General features: G+C 52.0%; 2 protein-coding genes across 5 annotated transcripts; one reads left to right on the top strand and one right to left on the bottom strand.

The window, feature by feature from the left end:
- Positions 1–1061: 1061 nt before the first annotated feature.
- Tnk1 (tyrosine kinase non receptor 1) lies at positions 1062–8873 on the top strand. The gene is made up of 13 exons (XM_027946833.3): positions 1062–1084; positions 2431–2609; positions 2758–2828; positions 2955–3146; positions 3508–3663; positions 3770–4053; positions 4270–4543; positions 5953–6047; positions 6379–6543; positions 6798–6877; positions 7577–7875; positions 7959–8054; positions 8137–8873. Exons 2-13 carry the CDS (start codon positions 2447–2449, stop codon positions 8248–8250), a joined length of 1989 nt encoding a protein of 662 aa, XP_027802634.2. The 5' UTR covers positions 1062–1084; positions 2431–2446; the 3' UTR covers positions 8251–8873.
- On the bottom strand, positions 8863–13713 carry Plscr3 (phospholipid scramblase 3). Of its 4 annotated transcripts, none has more exons than XM_027946834.3 (8): positions 13236–13713; positions 12850–13031; positions 12361–12596; positions 12235–12277; positions 11914–12134; positions 11542–11703; positions 9768–9929; positions 8863–9583 (listed from the first exon to the last, which is right to left on the bottom strand). In XM_027946834.3, the coding sequence occupies exons 1-8, from the start codon at positions 13427–13429 to the stop codon at positions 9527–9529; spliced, it is 1257 nt and encodes a 418-aa protein (XP_027802635.2). In that variant the 5' UTR covers positions 13430–13713; the 3' UTR covers positions 8863–9526. The 4 variants fall into 4 exon arrangements, with proteins under 4 accessions (XP_027802635.2, XP_027802636.2, XP_034493119.1 ...); XM_027946835.3 differs by having other exon boundaries at positions 12850–13025; positions 13236–13709; XM_034637228.2 differs by lacking the exon at positions 12361–12596 and having other exon boundaries at positions 12850–13331.
- Between the last annotated feature and the right edge of the window lie 2136 nt (positions 13714–15849).

Below are 15849 nucleotides of genomic sequence, written 5' to 3'. Positions count from 1 at the left end.
ATAAGACCAGACCAGCCCCTACCATAACTCACAATACATTAATGTTGGCAAAAGTAGAAAGAACAATTACAGTGTGCTAAGCTGGTCTGGTTGGAGGGCAAAAGAATTGGCAAGAAAACAATATACACAAAACGGCATTACAAAGATTTTCCCATTGATGCTGTAATATCCCATGTGTGTGCCAATATGAGAAGGGCTTTTCCCTCTGAGACCCAGGGGACAGCAAGTGCTGTGTTCATACATCCTTCCTTGGGACAGGAGGCAAGTCAGATGTCCTAAGATTGGCAGCTTCCTCTTTTGGACCCCTGAGGTAAACCGGAGTGAGCATGCTCCTCATTAAAGCCTTTTTCAAGGTTCCAGATAGTGTTGCTGTGGCCACAGGCCTGGTGGCAGGGTACAGAGCCCTGGAGTGGGCAGAGGCTACAATGGGGTTAGGGGTGCGTAGATGTTATTCAGGAAGAGTCAGTAATAAGAAAGGAGTCCCTGAGGCCTGGAGTGCTGCCCAGTTTCAACAACAGCTTCAATTCTAGACTGTCTAGGACTGAGGCTGATTTTGGACCAACATCAACATCCCTGTGCCCTGGCTCCATTCCAAAGCACCCTGAACTGGCCTGGCTTCCCCTGACCTGTTAAAGCTTCTCAGGGATCTCTCTCCTGTTATAGGGCAGTGCCAATGTGCTGTGTAGCCTACATTCCCAGCTCCGGGCAGGGTATATCTAGCAGTTGCTTACTCATTTAAGGGGTGGGTCCTGGTTGAGAGAGGTCAAGGATTTGGGGGGAGAGGGCATAAGGGACAGGTCCCAGGGGAAAATGTTCTAGAAAGGATAGACAGTTCTTTGGAGAAGGCTGGGTAGAGAGTGTGAGGAAAGGCAGGCGAAGGGAGATTTCTCATGGTCTGGGGGCCGACCTGGCTGCAGAAGGGAGGGGCCCCCAGTCACCCTGGCCACTCTCGCCTTGTGCCAGCAGGAATCTATCCCGGGCCTGCTGCCAGGACCCGCCCTCCGCTGCCTCGGGTCCCGCCCTTTTCAGGATTTAGTGCTGGCAACCTGGGCGGCTCCGCTGCAGTCGCTTCCGCCTTCGCCAGGTGAGGGTCCACACCAAACAGGGGAGTCTCCGCGTGGGGCGCTTGGGGTGTGTCCGCGGGGTGCTGGGCCTCCTCTCCAATCCCCAGGTCCTTCCTGCTTAGTGTTTCCCCCAGTCTCGGGTTCTGCGCTTCTACCTTCTCACCTTCTGTTCACTGCTGGGTCTTTCGTCCTGAGCGGTCTCCTTCCCCACCCCTGCTCGCGCCCAATTTCTAGCCCATTTCTTGCTTAAAACTAAAGTGGGGGTAGAGGGGTCTGGCTGTGTGTGAGTTTGTGTGCAGGCAGCCAGAGCACCTAGAGCTTTATTTAACAAAGGCTGGTGGAGCTGCCTCTAAGTCACATTAGCCTGGGTGACGTAGCTGTGCGGCAGTGTTCTGTACTTGGTGGGTGTGCAAGGACTGTGCACCTGGCAGCCTAGGTGGCTCTGTGGGCAGTAGGGGAGCTTAGCACCTACCTGAACTTAGTCGCCCAGCACAAAGGCCTGACTTGATTTCAAATGTTGCTGTCTTGGTGTCTGAGTTCATGATCTTGGGCATTGCAGAGGTGAGGAAGCAGTATGCCTGCATAAATCAGGTATTTAAGGACACTGTGACTTGATGTTGTGTGTGTTTATGTAGTCCTAGGTGTTTCAGACATGTGGGGGGGGGGTGTATCTGGGTGTCTTCCATGTGTGGGGGCAGTGAATTGCTGTGTGTCAAATTCATTTATGTGAGAGGGTATGTAGCCCTAAATATGGGCACAACATACTGGAACATCTCGGAGTTGAGAGACACCTGAAGTATGATTTGCAACATATCTGTCGGTCTCAGGACATGTGTCCATAGCAGCATACTGCATGCACATGTATATGTACCTACATCTTTGAGGTATGGTGTGATTCACATATCTGGGCATCTCTAGAATGTGGGTAGTAGGCAAAAGTGTCTCATGTATGAGGAGGAGAGTCTCAGGTGTATATGTGTGACTGTCGAGTAGTGTAGCTCATTTCTAAAGTAGCAATGTGTTTGAGTATCCTGGGGTACAGGCGCAGTATGGCATAATATCTTTGGGGTGAGAGCAGTGGCATACCTGGACTCAGCTGTAGTGTAGGCAGTGTTTTGAAATCTTAGATGTAAGAGGGCAATTTTCTCAGTAGTGAGAGTGTAAAGTACCCTGAGCTTTTCAGATGGGGAACATCCTATCTGGGGTTCGTGTGTGTAAGTAGCAGGGTTCCTGGAATTCTCTGATGTGTTTCTTCCTCTGTACTTGTTTCTGATGTGTTAAGGGTGGCACTAGAGACCTAGTCTCTAGTCTCAGTGTCTAAGGTTCCTACCCTAGGCTCTATCTGAAAGAGTATCATCATCCATAGGGGTCCTTCTCCAGACATGCTTCCTGAGGCCGGTTCCCTGTGGCTACTGCGGCTGCTCCGGGATATCCAGCTGGCCCAATTTTATCGGCCCATCCTTGAGGAGCTTAATGTCACTCGGCCAGAGCATTTTGACTTTGTAAAGCCTGAGGACCTGGATGGCATTGGCATGGGCCGGCCTGGTAAGGAACCCTTGTTCTGAGGTCCTGGTTACTCCTTCCCTGGCCTATCAATTGCCACTCCCCCACACCCTAGGCCTCTTCTTGTCTATAATACTCTATGTACCCTGCTTCACCCTGGGGCCAGCCTTCTGATTCTAGCTTCCTACAGCCCAGCGCAGACTGGCTGAAGCTCTGAAGAGACACCGTTTGGGAGTCAAGTCTAAGAACTGGGTTTACAAGGTATGTGATGGTGATGGTGGTATTTGAGGGCCTTAAACGGCCAGCTTAGGCCAGGGAATGGGTTGGCTGAGTGGCAGGAAGGCTTATGCAGGGTTCTGTAACCCTGACCTCCCACTCCTGTTTCAGATTCTTGGGAGTTTTGCCCCTGAGCAGAAAGAGACCATCCGACCCTCAGACAGCCTTCCATGCCTCTCTGAGCCAGAAGGGAGACTCAAGTGTCTGATCCCAGAGGATGCTGTGTGCAGAAGGGAGCTGCTGGGCTCAGGATGCTTTGGCGTGGTACATCGAGGACTGTGGACACTGCCCAGTGGCCAGAGTGTGAGTGTTTGGGAGTTTACTTCATCCAGAATAACTGGGCCAGCTGTCCCTCATCCGTATCTTCTTTTTTTTTTTTTGGCAGGGGGGAGGTTATTGGGAATTGAACCCAGGGGTGCTTTACCACTGAGCTACATTCCCAGTCCTTTTTATTTTAATATTGAGACAGAGTAAGTTGCTAGGCTGCCCTCAAACTTGTGATCCTCTTGCCTCAGCTTCCGAATTGCTGGGATTACAAGTGTGCCATGGCCTTGGGCCCTCCCTCCACTCCCCCTCCATACTCCTTTGATCTTTAAGCCCTCTAGGCTCTGGCCTTGGCATAGTCATTACTCTGGTACATGATGATGCCTCCCCCCACCTCCAGATCCCAGTGGCTGTCAAGTCCCTCCGGGTAGGTCCCGAAGGTCCCATGGGCACAGAGCTGGGAGACTTCCTGCGAGAAGTATCTGTCATGATGAAATTGGAGCACCCACATGTGCTGCGTTTGCATGGCCTTGTACTGGGTCAGCCTCTGCAGATGGTGAGCCGATCCAGACGCTGGTTCTCTGAACAGCCTTGGGAATGATGTGTGACAGGAGAGGCCAGTGGAGCCAGACCATGGCTCACACTGTGCTGTGCTCTGGCAGGTGATGGAGCTGGCACCATTGGGCTCCCTACACGCGCGCCTGACAGAGCCGGCCCCAACACCCCCGCTGCCAGTGGCCCTGCTGTGTCTTTTTCTGCGGCAGTTAGCTGGAGCCATGGTGTACTTGGGGGCCCGTGGACTGGTACACCGGGACCTTGCTACACGCAACCTGCTGCTGGCCTCGCCACGCACTATCAAGGTGGCAGACTTCGGGCTGGTGCGGCCGCTGGGCGGGGCCCGGGGCCGCTACGTCATGGGCGGGCCCCGCCCTATCCCCTATGCCTGGTGAGAGCAACGCATGTGGGTGGTCAGACTGGAGCCTGGGAGGAAGATCTGAAGAACTGCAGGCCTAGGGCAGTCAGAGGGATAGTGGGGTCTGGGAGGGCAAGGAAGTGATGATGGGAGCATCCAGCGGGTAGGTGCATCAAGGGGATGGGTGCCCAGCGAGAGGCAAACTCCCAAGTATACATGTCCAGCCCCCATCAACTTCCACTTCCGCAGGTGTGCCCCAGAGAGCCTGCGCCAGGGAGCCTTCTCGTCAGCCTCTGATGTGTGGATGTTTGGAGTGACCTTGTGGGAGATGTTCTCTGGGGGTGAGGAACCTTGGGCTGGGGTTCCACCATACCTCATCCTGCAGCGACTGGAGAAGGACCGAGCTCGGCTTCCAAGGCCTCCCCTGTGCTCCAGGGCCCTCTACTCCCTCGCCTTACGCTGCTGGGCCCCTCACCCTGCGGACCGGCCTAGCTTTTCCTGCCTGGAAGGGTTGCTGCAAGAGGTGGGGACCTGCAACTCCCCAGATCCAGTCTCTCTTTCCTTCATTCTCTCTCTCAGGATTTCATACATTAGACAAATATCACCTAGCCAGGTGGCTGTGGTGCATACCTCTAATCCCAGAGACCCGGGAGGTTGAGACAGGAGGAACACAAGAGTTAAGAGAACAATATGAACAATTTAGCCAGACCCAGTCTCAAAGTTAAAAATTTTAAAAGGCTGGGAGTATAGCTTGGTGGTAAAGCATTTGCCTAATATGCATGAGGTCCTGGGGTCAATCTCTAGCAAGGTGGGTTTAAAAAAACTAACATATCCGCAGGTCTACGTAGGGCTGTGGGACCCAGCTGTAAACAAAACAGATTCAGAGCCCCGGAGGAGGGTGGGGGAGGGGCGGGTGGAGGCGTGGCTACTCAGATGCAGGCTGAAGGGCTGGAGTCCTTGTCTAAGCCAGAGAAGGGGGCACTGAGGAGAGCAAGCGGCAGGTCATTCCCCACCCCCACCCCCTCCATGGGCGTTTTACAAGCAAAGGAAGAGAGGTTCCACGTGGGAGGGGAAAAGGAAGTAATGAGGCCACAGAGGTGAGCATTATGGAGCGTTTCCTAGGGCATGTTGAGGACCACTGCTACTACAAAGAGCACTTGATCTATGTGAGATACTGTATTTAAGGATACTTTACAGGTATCCTTATGCCTGTTCAGTATTTTAGTTTTCTCAATAATACCATGAGGTAATTATTTATCTCCATTTAAGAGATGGGGCAGTTGAGGCAATGACAATTTAGAAGTTGCCTGAAGTTACACAAGAAGCCGAGGAGTTGGGATCAGCTCTAATTAATGTGACTTCTGAGCTTTTCCCTAAATCACCACATTCTACTATTAAAGGGGTTTAGTCTTCACTCTGAGGGCATTTGGGTGTTGAACAGGGGAATCACAAGTCAACAATATTTCACTTTAGCCTGGTCCAGGAATAACTTAGAGGGATGACACTGACAAAGAGTGTGAAACAGAAGTGAGATGAAGAGGTCAGGGTAAGGGTCAAAGCAGTAGGACTGGAGAGGAGTGGAAATTTTGCAGAGGTGCCTTAGGAGGCCAACCTGATGGGCCTGAGTGTAGGATAAAAGTGGTGAACAGGATGGCCGTCCCCTTGGTCCCCCTAGGCAGAGACAGGGCTTTCCTTTGTTGCTTTCTGAACCCTGGGCTTTGTCCAATTTGGCATGGAATCCAGACTGGCCTCCCCCACTGGGTTACACCTGAGAGGTAGGGATAATCCCACTGGAACCCAGCACAGAGGACACACCTGGTATGGGTATGACTGGTAGCTATATAAACAGAGGGAGGTCTATTTTCTGCCCTGCTCCCATATTACCCTTTTGACTCAGGCCAAAAGCCCAGCTGTTTCCTTCTGTCTTCACAGGCCTGGCCTTCTGAAGGATGCTGCGTGAGGAGTGTCACAGAGCCAGGAGCCCTGCGGATGGAGCCCGGTGACCCCATTACTATCATTGAGGGCAGGTGACAGCCTAGCACTCCCCAGGGACCCCCAGGGGAGGCACCCACTCCCAGCCTTCTTGACTCTTGGTCCCTTCTCTGTTTCTTTCTAACTCCTTGAACCCTGGTCTTCTGTGTCTTCTCCCTTCCCTGCTGGGCCCTAAGCTCCAGTGCAGTCCCAGTCTCCCTGCTGGAGCCCCAGCTGACCCATAGAGAACCTTTTGTGTTGGTGAGAAAAAGGCTTCCCTTCCTCCAGGCAGAAGAAGCCACAAGGCATAGTGAGCTGAATGTGCCCAAGCCTAGCTGCCACTTTTCCCCTTGCTTACATCCCCTTCACCAGCTTCTCTTCCCACAGCCCAGATTCCACAACCTGGAAGGGACAGAATGGACGCACCTTTAAAGTGGGCAGTTTCCCAGCCTCAGCAGTGACGCTGGCAGACTTGGGGGGCTCTCCAGCCACCCGCCCAGTCCACAGAGGCTCTCCAGCCCGAGGAGAGCAACACAGGGGAAGCATAGATGGGTAAGGAGCTGAAAGGCTGGGGATAGAACTGCGCTAGGCTGGACTAGGAGAATGGGCTATGTACAGCAACTTCTCTGAATGGGAAACTTAGGAATACGACTAGGACAAACTGGAGACAGGCTGTACTTGTCTCCCAGGAGGAGTTTCCACCCTAGGTCTCAGCATGCCTGGGAGCACCAGTTTCTTTAGGAGGTGACATTGATAATATGTATGTGGAGGAGGTATGGAGGATGAACTGGATTATTCTCTGACAGGGACAGAGAGAAGGCAAAGCCTCGGGATCTACCTCCAGCATGGGGCCAGAGAAGGAAGGCACCCTTGCAGAGGATGAAAGGTGGGTATGCAGGATTCATGCCTTTGCATACATGATTTCTTCCTTCAAATTCTGCCGGTGGTAATTCTAGCTATACTTGATTTTTTTTTTGATACTAAAGATTAAACCCAGGGGCACTTGACCACGGAGCTACATCCTCCTCCCTTTTTATTTTGACAGGGTCTTGTGCAATTGCTTAGGGCCTTGCTAAGTTGCTGAGGCTGGCCTGGAACTTGCAATCCTCCTGCCTCAGCCTCTAGAGTTGCTGGGATTACAGGCATATGCCATAGTGGCCAGCTACAATTGAAGATCTTTTTTTTTTTTAATATTTTTTTTTAGACATTGATGGGCCTTTGTTTTGTTCATTTATTTACATGGGGTGCTGAGAATCATACTCGGTACCTCACACATGCTAGGCAAGTGTTCTACCACTGAGCCACAACCCCAGCTCCGATAATTGAAGATCTTAAGAGATTTGAAGTCCTCCTTCCTTCCCCACTTTGACCTTTGAGTTCTCTGGTCTTTGGTCCCTCAGCTGCCTAGGTCTTGATGCTCACTTGTATATGTCTTTTATCATCTTACCTATATACATGGTCAAGTTCAACTAGCTCATCTGAAAGTTCTTATAAAACCATCCAGCTCAAAACAAAGATAGAAAGCAGGAAGAAGGTGGGACCTAGCACCTGAGCCTCCTCTCAAGTTTCTTTCTTAACTGTGCAGGTATTTCCAAGAGTTTGGAGTCAGTTCTGTCCTTGGGCCCTCGCCCTACAGGGGGTGGTTCAAGCCCCCCTGAACTTCGACATGCAAGAGCTGTGCCTCAAGGACCCCCAGGCCTGCCTCCACGCCTGCCTTTTACCTCCAACTCTTCTCAGCCCAGCCAGCCCCCTAAGGAACGACCTCCTTGGCCCAAAAGAGAACCCCCACACAATCACCGCATTGGAGTGCCTGGAGCCAGTAAAGCCACTGTCTCCTCTGGAGGCCTCTTGCTTGACCCTGAGTGGCAGAGGAAAATTACAGAGGTGAGGTCTCACTGAATTGGGCCTGCTGTCCAGAAAGGCCTAGAGAATAGGGCAGGAACTTGAGTGAAGTTTTGTCCCCACAGATGGAGCTGAACGTGCATGGAGTCACTCACCAGGAGTGCCAAGCAGCACTAAAAGCCACTGGGGGAGATGTTGTTTCTGCCATCCGGAACCTCAAGGTAAAGCCAGACCCTTCTCCCAGGCTCCTTCTTCTCCTGCCCTCCTATCTGTCATTCAGCTCCCTCCCTGTTGATCCTTCAGGTAGACCAACTCTTCCACCTGAGTAGCCGGTCTAGAATGGACTGTTGGCGCATCCTGGAGCACTACCAGTGGGACCTCTCTGCTGCCAGTCGTTATGTCCTGGCCCGGTCCTGAGCTCTACTGTCTTAGCCATGGACACCAGCACAGAATGCCTTGGCCCCTCAGGGCCTGCCATGTAAGATTAAGCAGAACCAGAATAAGGTCTTGACAGGAGCAGACTTTCCCACCTTGGGAGATCCCATTTGCTTTAGGCAGATACAGGAAATGTCCAGGGGAGCACACAGTTGGTCACTGACAAATGTTTCCTCCATACCCTGCTCCTTGGCCTTTGAGGGCCTAAGCTCCCTTGGCTGGTTCAAGAAGGATCAAGTCCACCACACTCCCAAAGAAGAGGAGGATTTAGAAGGAAAAGAGCTGGAACATGTCTTATCCAAAGGATGCCTCTCATCACAACAGAAAGTGATCAAGGCGTCACACTGGACCATGGGAATAGCCATCCTGAAGTGTTATTAGCTACCTCACTGGACTCTGTGGGGCCAAGATAGTGGAAGCAGCCATATTGACTTGGGGCATATGGTTCAAACAGTCCTCCCCATTATCGGTAATGAAAATTGCCCTCCTGGACTTAAGGATATTTGATCCTTGAAGAATAGGAGATAGTTCCCTTTGTTTTTTCCCACATCAACTCTTTCTTCTACCCTCCCCCATTACATACATCTTCAAATGTTCAAAAAGTTACAAAGTTTATATGAATACAACATACAAAGGTGCAGCCTCCTTCCTAGGCAAGGGAAGGAAGGGGGTGGAGGTTAAATAAGGCACAGGAAGCTGCAGCAAGCACCAGCTATGGGCAGGGCCCGAGGGAGAAAGGAAGTTGGCACTGGAGCCCAGCCTCTACAGCTGTTGGCGGGGAACTAGGAATCCCCTCAAAGTGCCAGTTCAGCCTAATGCTGAATTGGCCAAGCTGATACAGGGGAAGAGTGGTATATCTGCCATCTTTGGTGCTACTTGCTCTTCCCCTGCCAGCCCTGTTGTAAAATCCAAGCCCTGGGTTCCAAAGGCCACTTCTGGTACAGAGACCCTGGAAGGAGTTGGGAAGGAGTGGGTAGGGACAGTCTGAAAGCCTGTGTGCAAAGGGACTGCTGGGAGACAGTGGTAGGAGACAGCAGGGTAGGGCTCTCATACACACCCTTCTGCAGAGCCACAGGTGAAGGAGGCCAGGGGAGAGGGTAAGGATAGGGCATCATGCCCCCAGCCACTCAGGCACCCGTGTCTGTTCCCTGCAGTGTACGTGGAAGAAAGGGGCTGCCTCTGAGGAGGGGCCAGGCCAGGGCAGGGGACCATCTTGAATTCTTGTTGAGGCGATGGTCTCCTCACCCAGAGGCAGCCTCTAACTGGTGATGGCAGAAGGCCCAGCGCCTCCTCGCTTCTCGAAGAACATGTAGTCCTGAGGAAAGGCCACCGTCAACAGGAGATCTGGCTGAGCCCATCTGGCTCAGTCATCACAACCCAGGTCTGGACCCACAACCCCCCATAACATTTGTCTCTAACCTCCTAGAAAGGCGAGGAAGTGCACAAAGCTTCACATAACAGCAAATGAGAGGCAGAAGGGGCAGAGATAGCCAACTCACAATGAGGAATGTGGCTCCCAGCAGCACAGCCTTCACCTTCACGTCCAGATCCAGTGGAAACTGTAGGCCAAAGTCATCTGCATCTGTGAGGGCTTCTCGGAGCAGTCCTCCCCACTGCTTGCTGATGCGGCCCACACTGCGGGATTCATCCCTAGTCTTCACCTGTTTGGAGGGAGAAAGACCCAACTGGGGAGGATGCAACCAATCTCAGTTGCCTCAAATCTCACTCCCACAGTTGCCATGTATGTATTGTACAGGCTCTACACTTTGTGAATCTTGCTAAGAGCTTTGGGTTTCTATAGAAGCTGGGGGAACTGAGGTACCCTGGGTCACGCTACAAATACATAGGGAAAATCAAGATTTAGACTCACATCTGTTGTTCTCTAGAGGCCACACCTGGACATCAGTGGTGGGAGGAAATAGAAGCCCAAAATCCACTTAGTGTTTAACTAATTGCTAGATTTTCTTTGATTACCAGTGTCCCAGAAACCCACAGTACAGTCTGTACCCTGCACAAAGTAGCCTGGCTGAGATGGCAAAGAAGGATGACAAAATCTTGGTGTACTTTACTAGTCAAGCAAGCTCCTAGAAAGCTATGTCTGCCCAAAGGTGATTTTAATCTGCAAAGTAGGGCTGTGCCTTGTCCAGGATTGAATTTGAGCTTAATCTACAGAGATCCAAGCCTATGGATCTCTGGGTCCATGATTTCCATAGACTTCTTTGATCCCAGAAGAAACAATCTTGACAAATGGGTGGTAATTCATAGTGACTTCCTGGTCCTTTTTATGCTTAGTCTCCAGTGACTAGAACTGGAGTGATTTCCTTTTATATCCTGTCCATCCCCTTCCTTTCTATCCTACAGCTCTGGAACACTTCCTGCGGCCCAGGCTCAGGCTGGGCAAGGTCTGTCCCAGCTGGTCAAACAGTCTCAAAGTCAAACAGCTTCAAGTATGGACCATTTATAATGGCGTAAAAGGGACACTGGACCTATAAGAACCTCACATTTTACACATTTCCATACAGAGATCACACAATTGTCTCCTCCTAAATTGGTTCCCATCACAGAAACTTCCTCTATCAAGGTGATTCACTTTTTAAAAGTTACCTTAGGAGGTAAAGCACCTCATCAGAAGCATTGGAAAGTCTATGGGATGATACCTGTTATTTTATTCTTATCCGCACAGAAAATTATCCCCTAAAGAACTCAGGGGACTGTGGAATGTTCTTGTCTTCTAGAAACCAAGATGTTTTCCCAGGCCTCCTGAAATTCTCGCCACTTGAATTTTCCAGGCTTCAGGTTGGTGATAGGGACAGAGAAAAGGCATAACCTAGACTTCATGTCAGATGGGTCATTTGGACTTCAAGGTCAGCAGGGCAAGCTGGGATACTAAATCAAGGCTTGCTCCGGAGAATAGGATCACAGACTCATGCATACCAGCCACATGGGCCCAGTCCCTGACAGACTTAATAATCATCCTTCACCCTAAATCCAGGCTGGCCTTGGATCCCCCTCCACACATGCACACAAAATACAGGGTTGTAATTAACAATCAGATTTGCTCTTGAGGATGAAATCCTTTTTGCTGTGCTTTTATATTAAAACCACAGGGCTATCCCGTTTCTGAATGGAGGGAAATTGGAAGTGTACAGTAGGAGCAACAATAGATTTGGACTGATGAAGTCAAGGGCTTGGTCTTAGTCAAGCCATCTTGCCTCATGGAAGCTGCCATCTTGGTTTATGAAGTTCCCAGGAATCTTCCCTTATTTCTAATACCTCAAAGTTGGTGTCTGTGCCACAGCCACAGGTCCAGCAAGGCCCCACCACTCGCAGGACTGTCTGGCGATCAGCATCCTGGATGGAGAACTTAGGGAGGAAGGGATGCCAGGTCTGTAGCACGTGACCAATAGTGGTGCCGGGCGGAGCCTGTACTTCCATCTGGAGTGGAAGGCAGTTAGAATCATTGCCGAGCCCAGGACCCTGGCTTAAGCCCTCATTGGTCTCAGCTCTACCTTCAGACTACTACTTAGTCCCCTCACTAAGGTTCCCACCCACAGCATTCACTCTCACGTGGGTCCACCCTGGTGGGTCCCATCAAGGCCCGCCCCCGACTGGAGCCTCTCCCAGGTCTCATCCCTCACCGCCCACCTCCTGGAGGCCGCAGGGGCAGCAGCTGCAGCCACAGTGGAGTGGGCGGAGCAGGCGCAGGACCTCTCGGTCCCCAGGGTCTGCCAGGCGGACACGCAGTGGCCGGCGGGCGCCACAGCACAGACGGGCGCAGCAGTTGCTCTCCTCCGCCGCCTGACCCAGGGGCTGCCCAGCTCCCGAGCGCAGTTCATACCGGTTACAGGTCTCCCAGCCTAGGAAAGCTGTCAAAGGTAACAAGCTGAGGTTTATGCACATCACCCGTCCAGGAACCTACCATCCCTGCCATGATAACATGCTCAACTGCCTCGGATTTCTACTTACTTTCCACTCGCTCAGCCTTCTGATGAATCAAGATCTGATCAATCTGGAAAGAGTAGGGATAGCATTGACATCAAACGGCTGGCCTGAATGCCCAGTTCTTCTTCCGTCACTCTCCCTTCCACTTACCTGCACCAAGAATTCAAGGCCAGAAGGAACCCCTGGCAGTGGCAAGAAAGGGGCAGGAGACCCTGGGGCCACCGGGCCAGACGAAGGGAAGAGAGCGAAGCCTGGTGCAGGGGCAGGCACTTGGGCAGGCACTGGCGCCTGCCCGGGTCCAGGATGCAGCGCCAGCTCTGGGTACCCAGCGCTCGCAGGGTAGGGAGGTGGGGGTGAAGGGGCATAGCCTTTGGGGGGCAAGTAGCCTGTGAAAGACAGGGGTAGATTAGAAAGCACCGTGAGCACCCCCCCCCCCGCCCTTTCTTAGCCCGAGGGCCGCGAGGCTCCGCGGAAAATGTGGTAGGAAGAGGCGGAGAAAGATGGGGTAGGGGAGCAGGGCGGTGGCTACCCGGGAGGGCCCGCACAGCCAGTCTGAGCACATTCCTAGAGGATGTGTTCGACACCCGGTGCCCAAGTCTGTCGGGGGATAACGGAGACCCCCACCTCGCGCCCACTTACCTGACATGGGAAAGGGTCGGGTTTTCGCAGGATGGAGGTGTCGGGGCGACTTAGTTCTGGAAGTGGAGGCAAGCTCGGAGACAGCCAGAGAGACACAGAGACAGACACAAAGACGGACAGGCAAACGCAGAGAGGCAGCTGCGCCCGGCGCCGGCCCAGGGTCTCTTGGGCGGCGCCTATGACTCGGGGAGAAACCGAAAGTGTCAGCGGGAGGGGCGGGGTACCTGGGACCCTGGATTCCCTCAGGGGCCCCAGAACCGCCCCCTCCCTTTGTTCGCCCATTCTCCGAGAAGATTGCTCTGGGCAGACGGCAGGACAAATGGACCTGCAGTCAAACCAACAGACCTCGAGGGAGGCCTCCCTGATCCCTCTATGTCCCCGCTCACCTGAAGCCCCCAGAATAACGCGGGGACCGCGCACTCGGCAGCTCACAGGCGCTAGAGAAGGCGGGCCCAAGGGCGTGACCCCGCCCCTCAATCGTCCAGGCCCCACCCCTCACACCCCGGGCGGCGAGTCTGCGCACAGTGAAGGCCGCCTTTCCTGCCGGGCCGCGGACCTTGCTCTTGGCACTCCTTGGCATCAACGCTGTGTCCTCCTCTTCCGCTCCGACTGCAGATGCCTGAGAAGAGGCCGCCTAGTGAGGGCGGCCGATTAAGGCCCAATCCTGAGACCCCCGCCAGGTCCTATAGCTCTGAATGCTCAATGCCCCTTGGTGGGAAGCGAGAGCAGCTGACGCTGGCGCGCTAGACCCTGGTTTCCTCTTCCCAAGGGCGGTTCGGGCCTCGCTGACGCAGCGGAACACCCTCACATACACTCTCTGGCTTCCAGGACTAGTTCCTGGCTCTGTTTCTACCTCCCTAGGGCGACCTCGCTGTCTTCTCCCTGACGCATTGGTGACCCCCACAGGCACTTTGCATGTACGTCCTGCACTCCAGCCACGCGGATGACAGGCAGCCAAACAGTGTCCATAAAGAGTGTGCGTGAGGTGAGGCTCAGGGTTATGGAGGAGGAAGCTTAGCCAGAAAAGGCTTCCCCTAAGAGGAATTTCTTAGTCTGGGTCCTAAGCTGAGGGAGGTATTTGAAGTTGGTTCTTTTTTTTTTTGTACCAGGGATTGAACTCAGGGGCACTTAACCACTAAACCACATCCCTAGCCCTATTTTGTATTTTATTTAGAGACAAGGTCTCACTGAGTTGCTTAGCACCTCGCTTTTGCTGAGGCCGATTTTGAACTCAAGATCCTCCTGCCTCTGCCTCCCAAGCTGCTGGGATTACATGCTCCACCACACCCGGCTAGGTATTTGAAGTTCTACTTACACTTTGGGGACTGCTGGAAAGAGGTGTACTTAGAGAGGCAATGACATACACAGAGGGCTTTATGGGCCTGGGACTTGGCCCCAAGGGCAGCAAGAAACCCACCCAAAGATTTTAAGACCTGGAGAGATCAAATTTATGTTTTAGAAAGATCTGTTAAACTGCAATGTAGAGAACGATTGAGATGCCCAGACTGGGTTGTTAGCAGTCTATGGAAGGGGTGGTTGTAGTAGTGATGGTGCAAGGAGAAGTGATTGGCTTTAGAGATATTTAGACAATAATTTAGAATTTGGTTGGGGGGTGAGGAGTCCAGGATTCCCTCAGGTGCCTGTCTATTAACCAAGCAGATGCAAGGATCACTCAACAAAGATTAGCATAGGGATAAACACATTTGGGGACCTCCTTCTCTTCCTATGTCCATGTTCCTCTGGACTAGTCCTAGGGCTGCTCAGCTTCTTCCAAAGCTTCAATCATCATGTGCTTCAGACCCAAATTTTATGTCTCTTCCCCAATAGAACATGTGCTCAAGGAGATCAAAAGTTTGTCTTTTTTAAAACTGCACATGCTCTTTGGGGAAGAGACATAAGTAAGACAGATGAAAAGTCAGATGGAGAGAAGTGCTAGAAAGTCAAATAGAGCAGGATAAGGATAGGGAATGATGGATAGGGTTTATAATTAAATTAATTTTTGCAATGCTGGGGATCAAACCTAGGGCCTCACACATGCTAGGCAAGTGCTCTACCACTGAACTACATTCCCAGCACAGGCTTGCAATTTTTATTTATTTATTTATTTATTTTAAGACAGGGGTCTCAAAAATGTTGCCCAGAGCTGGGTGCATTGGTGCATGCATGTAATCCCAGGAGCTGCTCAGGAGGCTGAGGCAGGAGGATTGCAAGTTCAAAGCCAGCCCCAGCAAAAGCAACTGAGACCCTGTCTCTAAATAAAACACAAAATAGGGCTGGGGATGTGGCTCGGTGGTTGAGTGCCCCTGAGTTCAATCCCTGGCCACCAACCCCCACCCCCCACCCCCACCCGCTTAAAAAAAAAAAATATTGCTTGGGCTGATTTTGGACTCCTGGCTGGGCTCAAGGGATCTTCCCCGCTAGGGCTTCCATAGTAGCTGAGAATGTAGGCACATACCAGAGCACCTTGCTGGGTTTGTACTTTTAAAGAGAGAAGGCATCACTGAGAAAATGATAGCTGAGCAAAAACCTGAAGGAGGGATTGAGCCAGGAAGGTTTCTGGGGAAGAGTATATCAGGCAGAGGAAATAGCAAAGGGCAAAAACCCTGCAGCAGAAGTGTGCCTTACCTGTTCAGTGAACAAAGGAGTTAACAACATGAAGGTCACAGAGGTGATAGGAAGCTAGATCACATAAGGCCTTTCTGGACTATTGGATTATACTCTAAGCTAAAAAATATTGGAAGGTTTAGACAGAGAGGAGGCATGAGACTTTTTTGTTGTTGTTGTTGTATCCAGGATTTAACTCAGGGGCACTTAACCACTAAGCCACATCCCCAGCCCTTTTTTGTATTTTATTTAGAGACAGGGTCTCACTGACTTGCTTAGCACCTCACCATTGCTAAGGCTGGCTTTAAGTTCTAGATCCTCCTGCCTCAGCCTCCCGAGCAGCTGGGATTACAGACCTGCGCCACTGCATCAGGCAAGACATGAAACTTGAAATGC

Source organism: Marmota flaviventris, chromosome 17 (genome assembly GCF_047511675.1).
Source record: "Marmota flaviventris isolate mMarFla1 chromosome 17, mMarFla1.hap1, whole genome shotgun sequence".
Lineage (NCBI taxonomy): Eukaryota > Metazoa > Chordata > Mammalia > Rodentia > Sciuridae > Marmota > Marmota flaviventris.
This window is presented reverse-complemented; position numbering and strand designations above follow the sequence as displayed.

Bases quoted from the DNA above. Each gene is read 5' to 3' on its own strand.
- Tnk1 (XM_027946833.3), top strand. From the start codon at position 2,447: ATGCTTCCTGAGGCCGGTTCCCTGTGGCTACTGCGGCTGCTCCGGGAT. The intron at 2,829-2,954 runs GTATGTGATGGT...CTCCTGTTTCAG, and splicing joins CTAAGAACTGGGTTTACAAG to ATTCTTGGGAGTTTTGCCCC. The intron at 7,876-7,958 runs GTGAGGTCTCAC...TTGTCCCCACAG, and splicing joins GGCAGAGGAAAATTACAGAG to ATGGAGCTGAACGTGCATGG.
- Plscr3 (XM_027946834.3), bottom strand. From the start codon at position 13,429: ATGCCAAGGAGTGCCAAGAGCAAGGTCCGCGGCCCGGCAGGAAAGGCG. The intron at 12,135-12,234 runs GTAAGTAGAAAT...TACCTTTGACAG, and splicing joins GAAGGCTGAGCGAGTGGAAA to CTTTCCTAGGCTGGGAGACC. The intron at 9,584-9,767 runs GTGAGTTGGCTA...GCCTTTCCTCAG, and splicing joins TGGGAGCCACATTCCTCATT to GACTACATGTTCTTCGAGAA.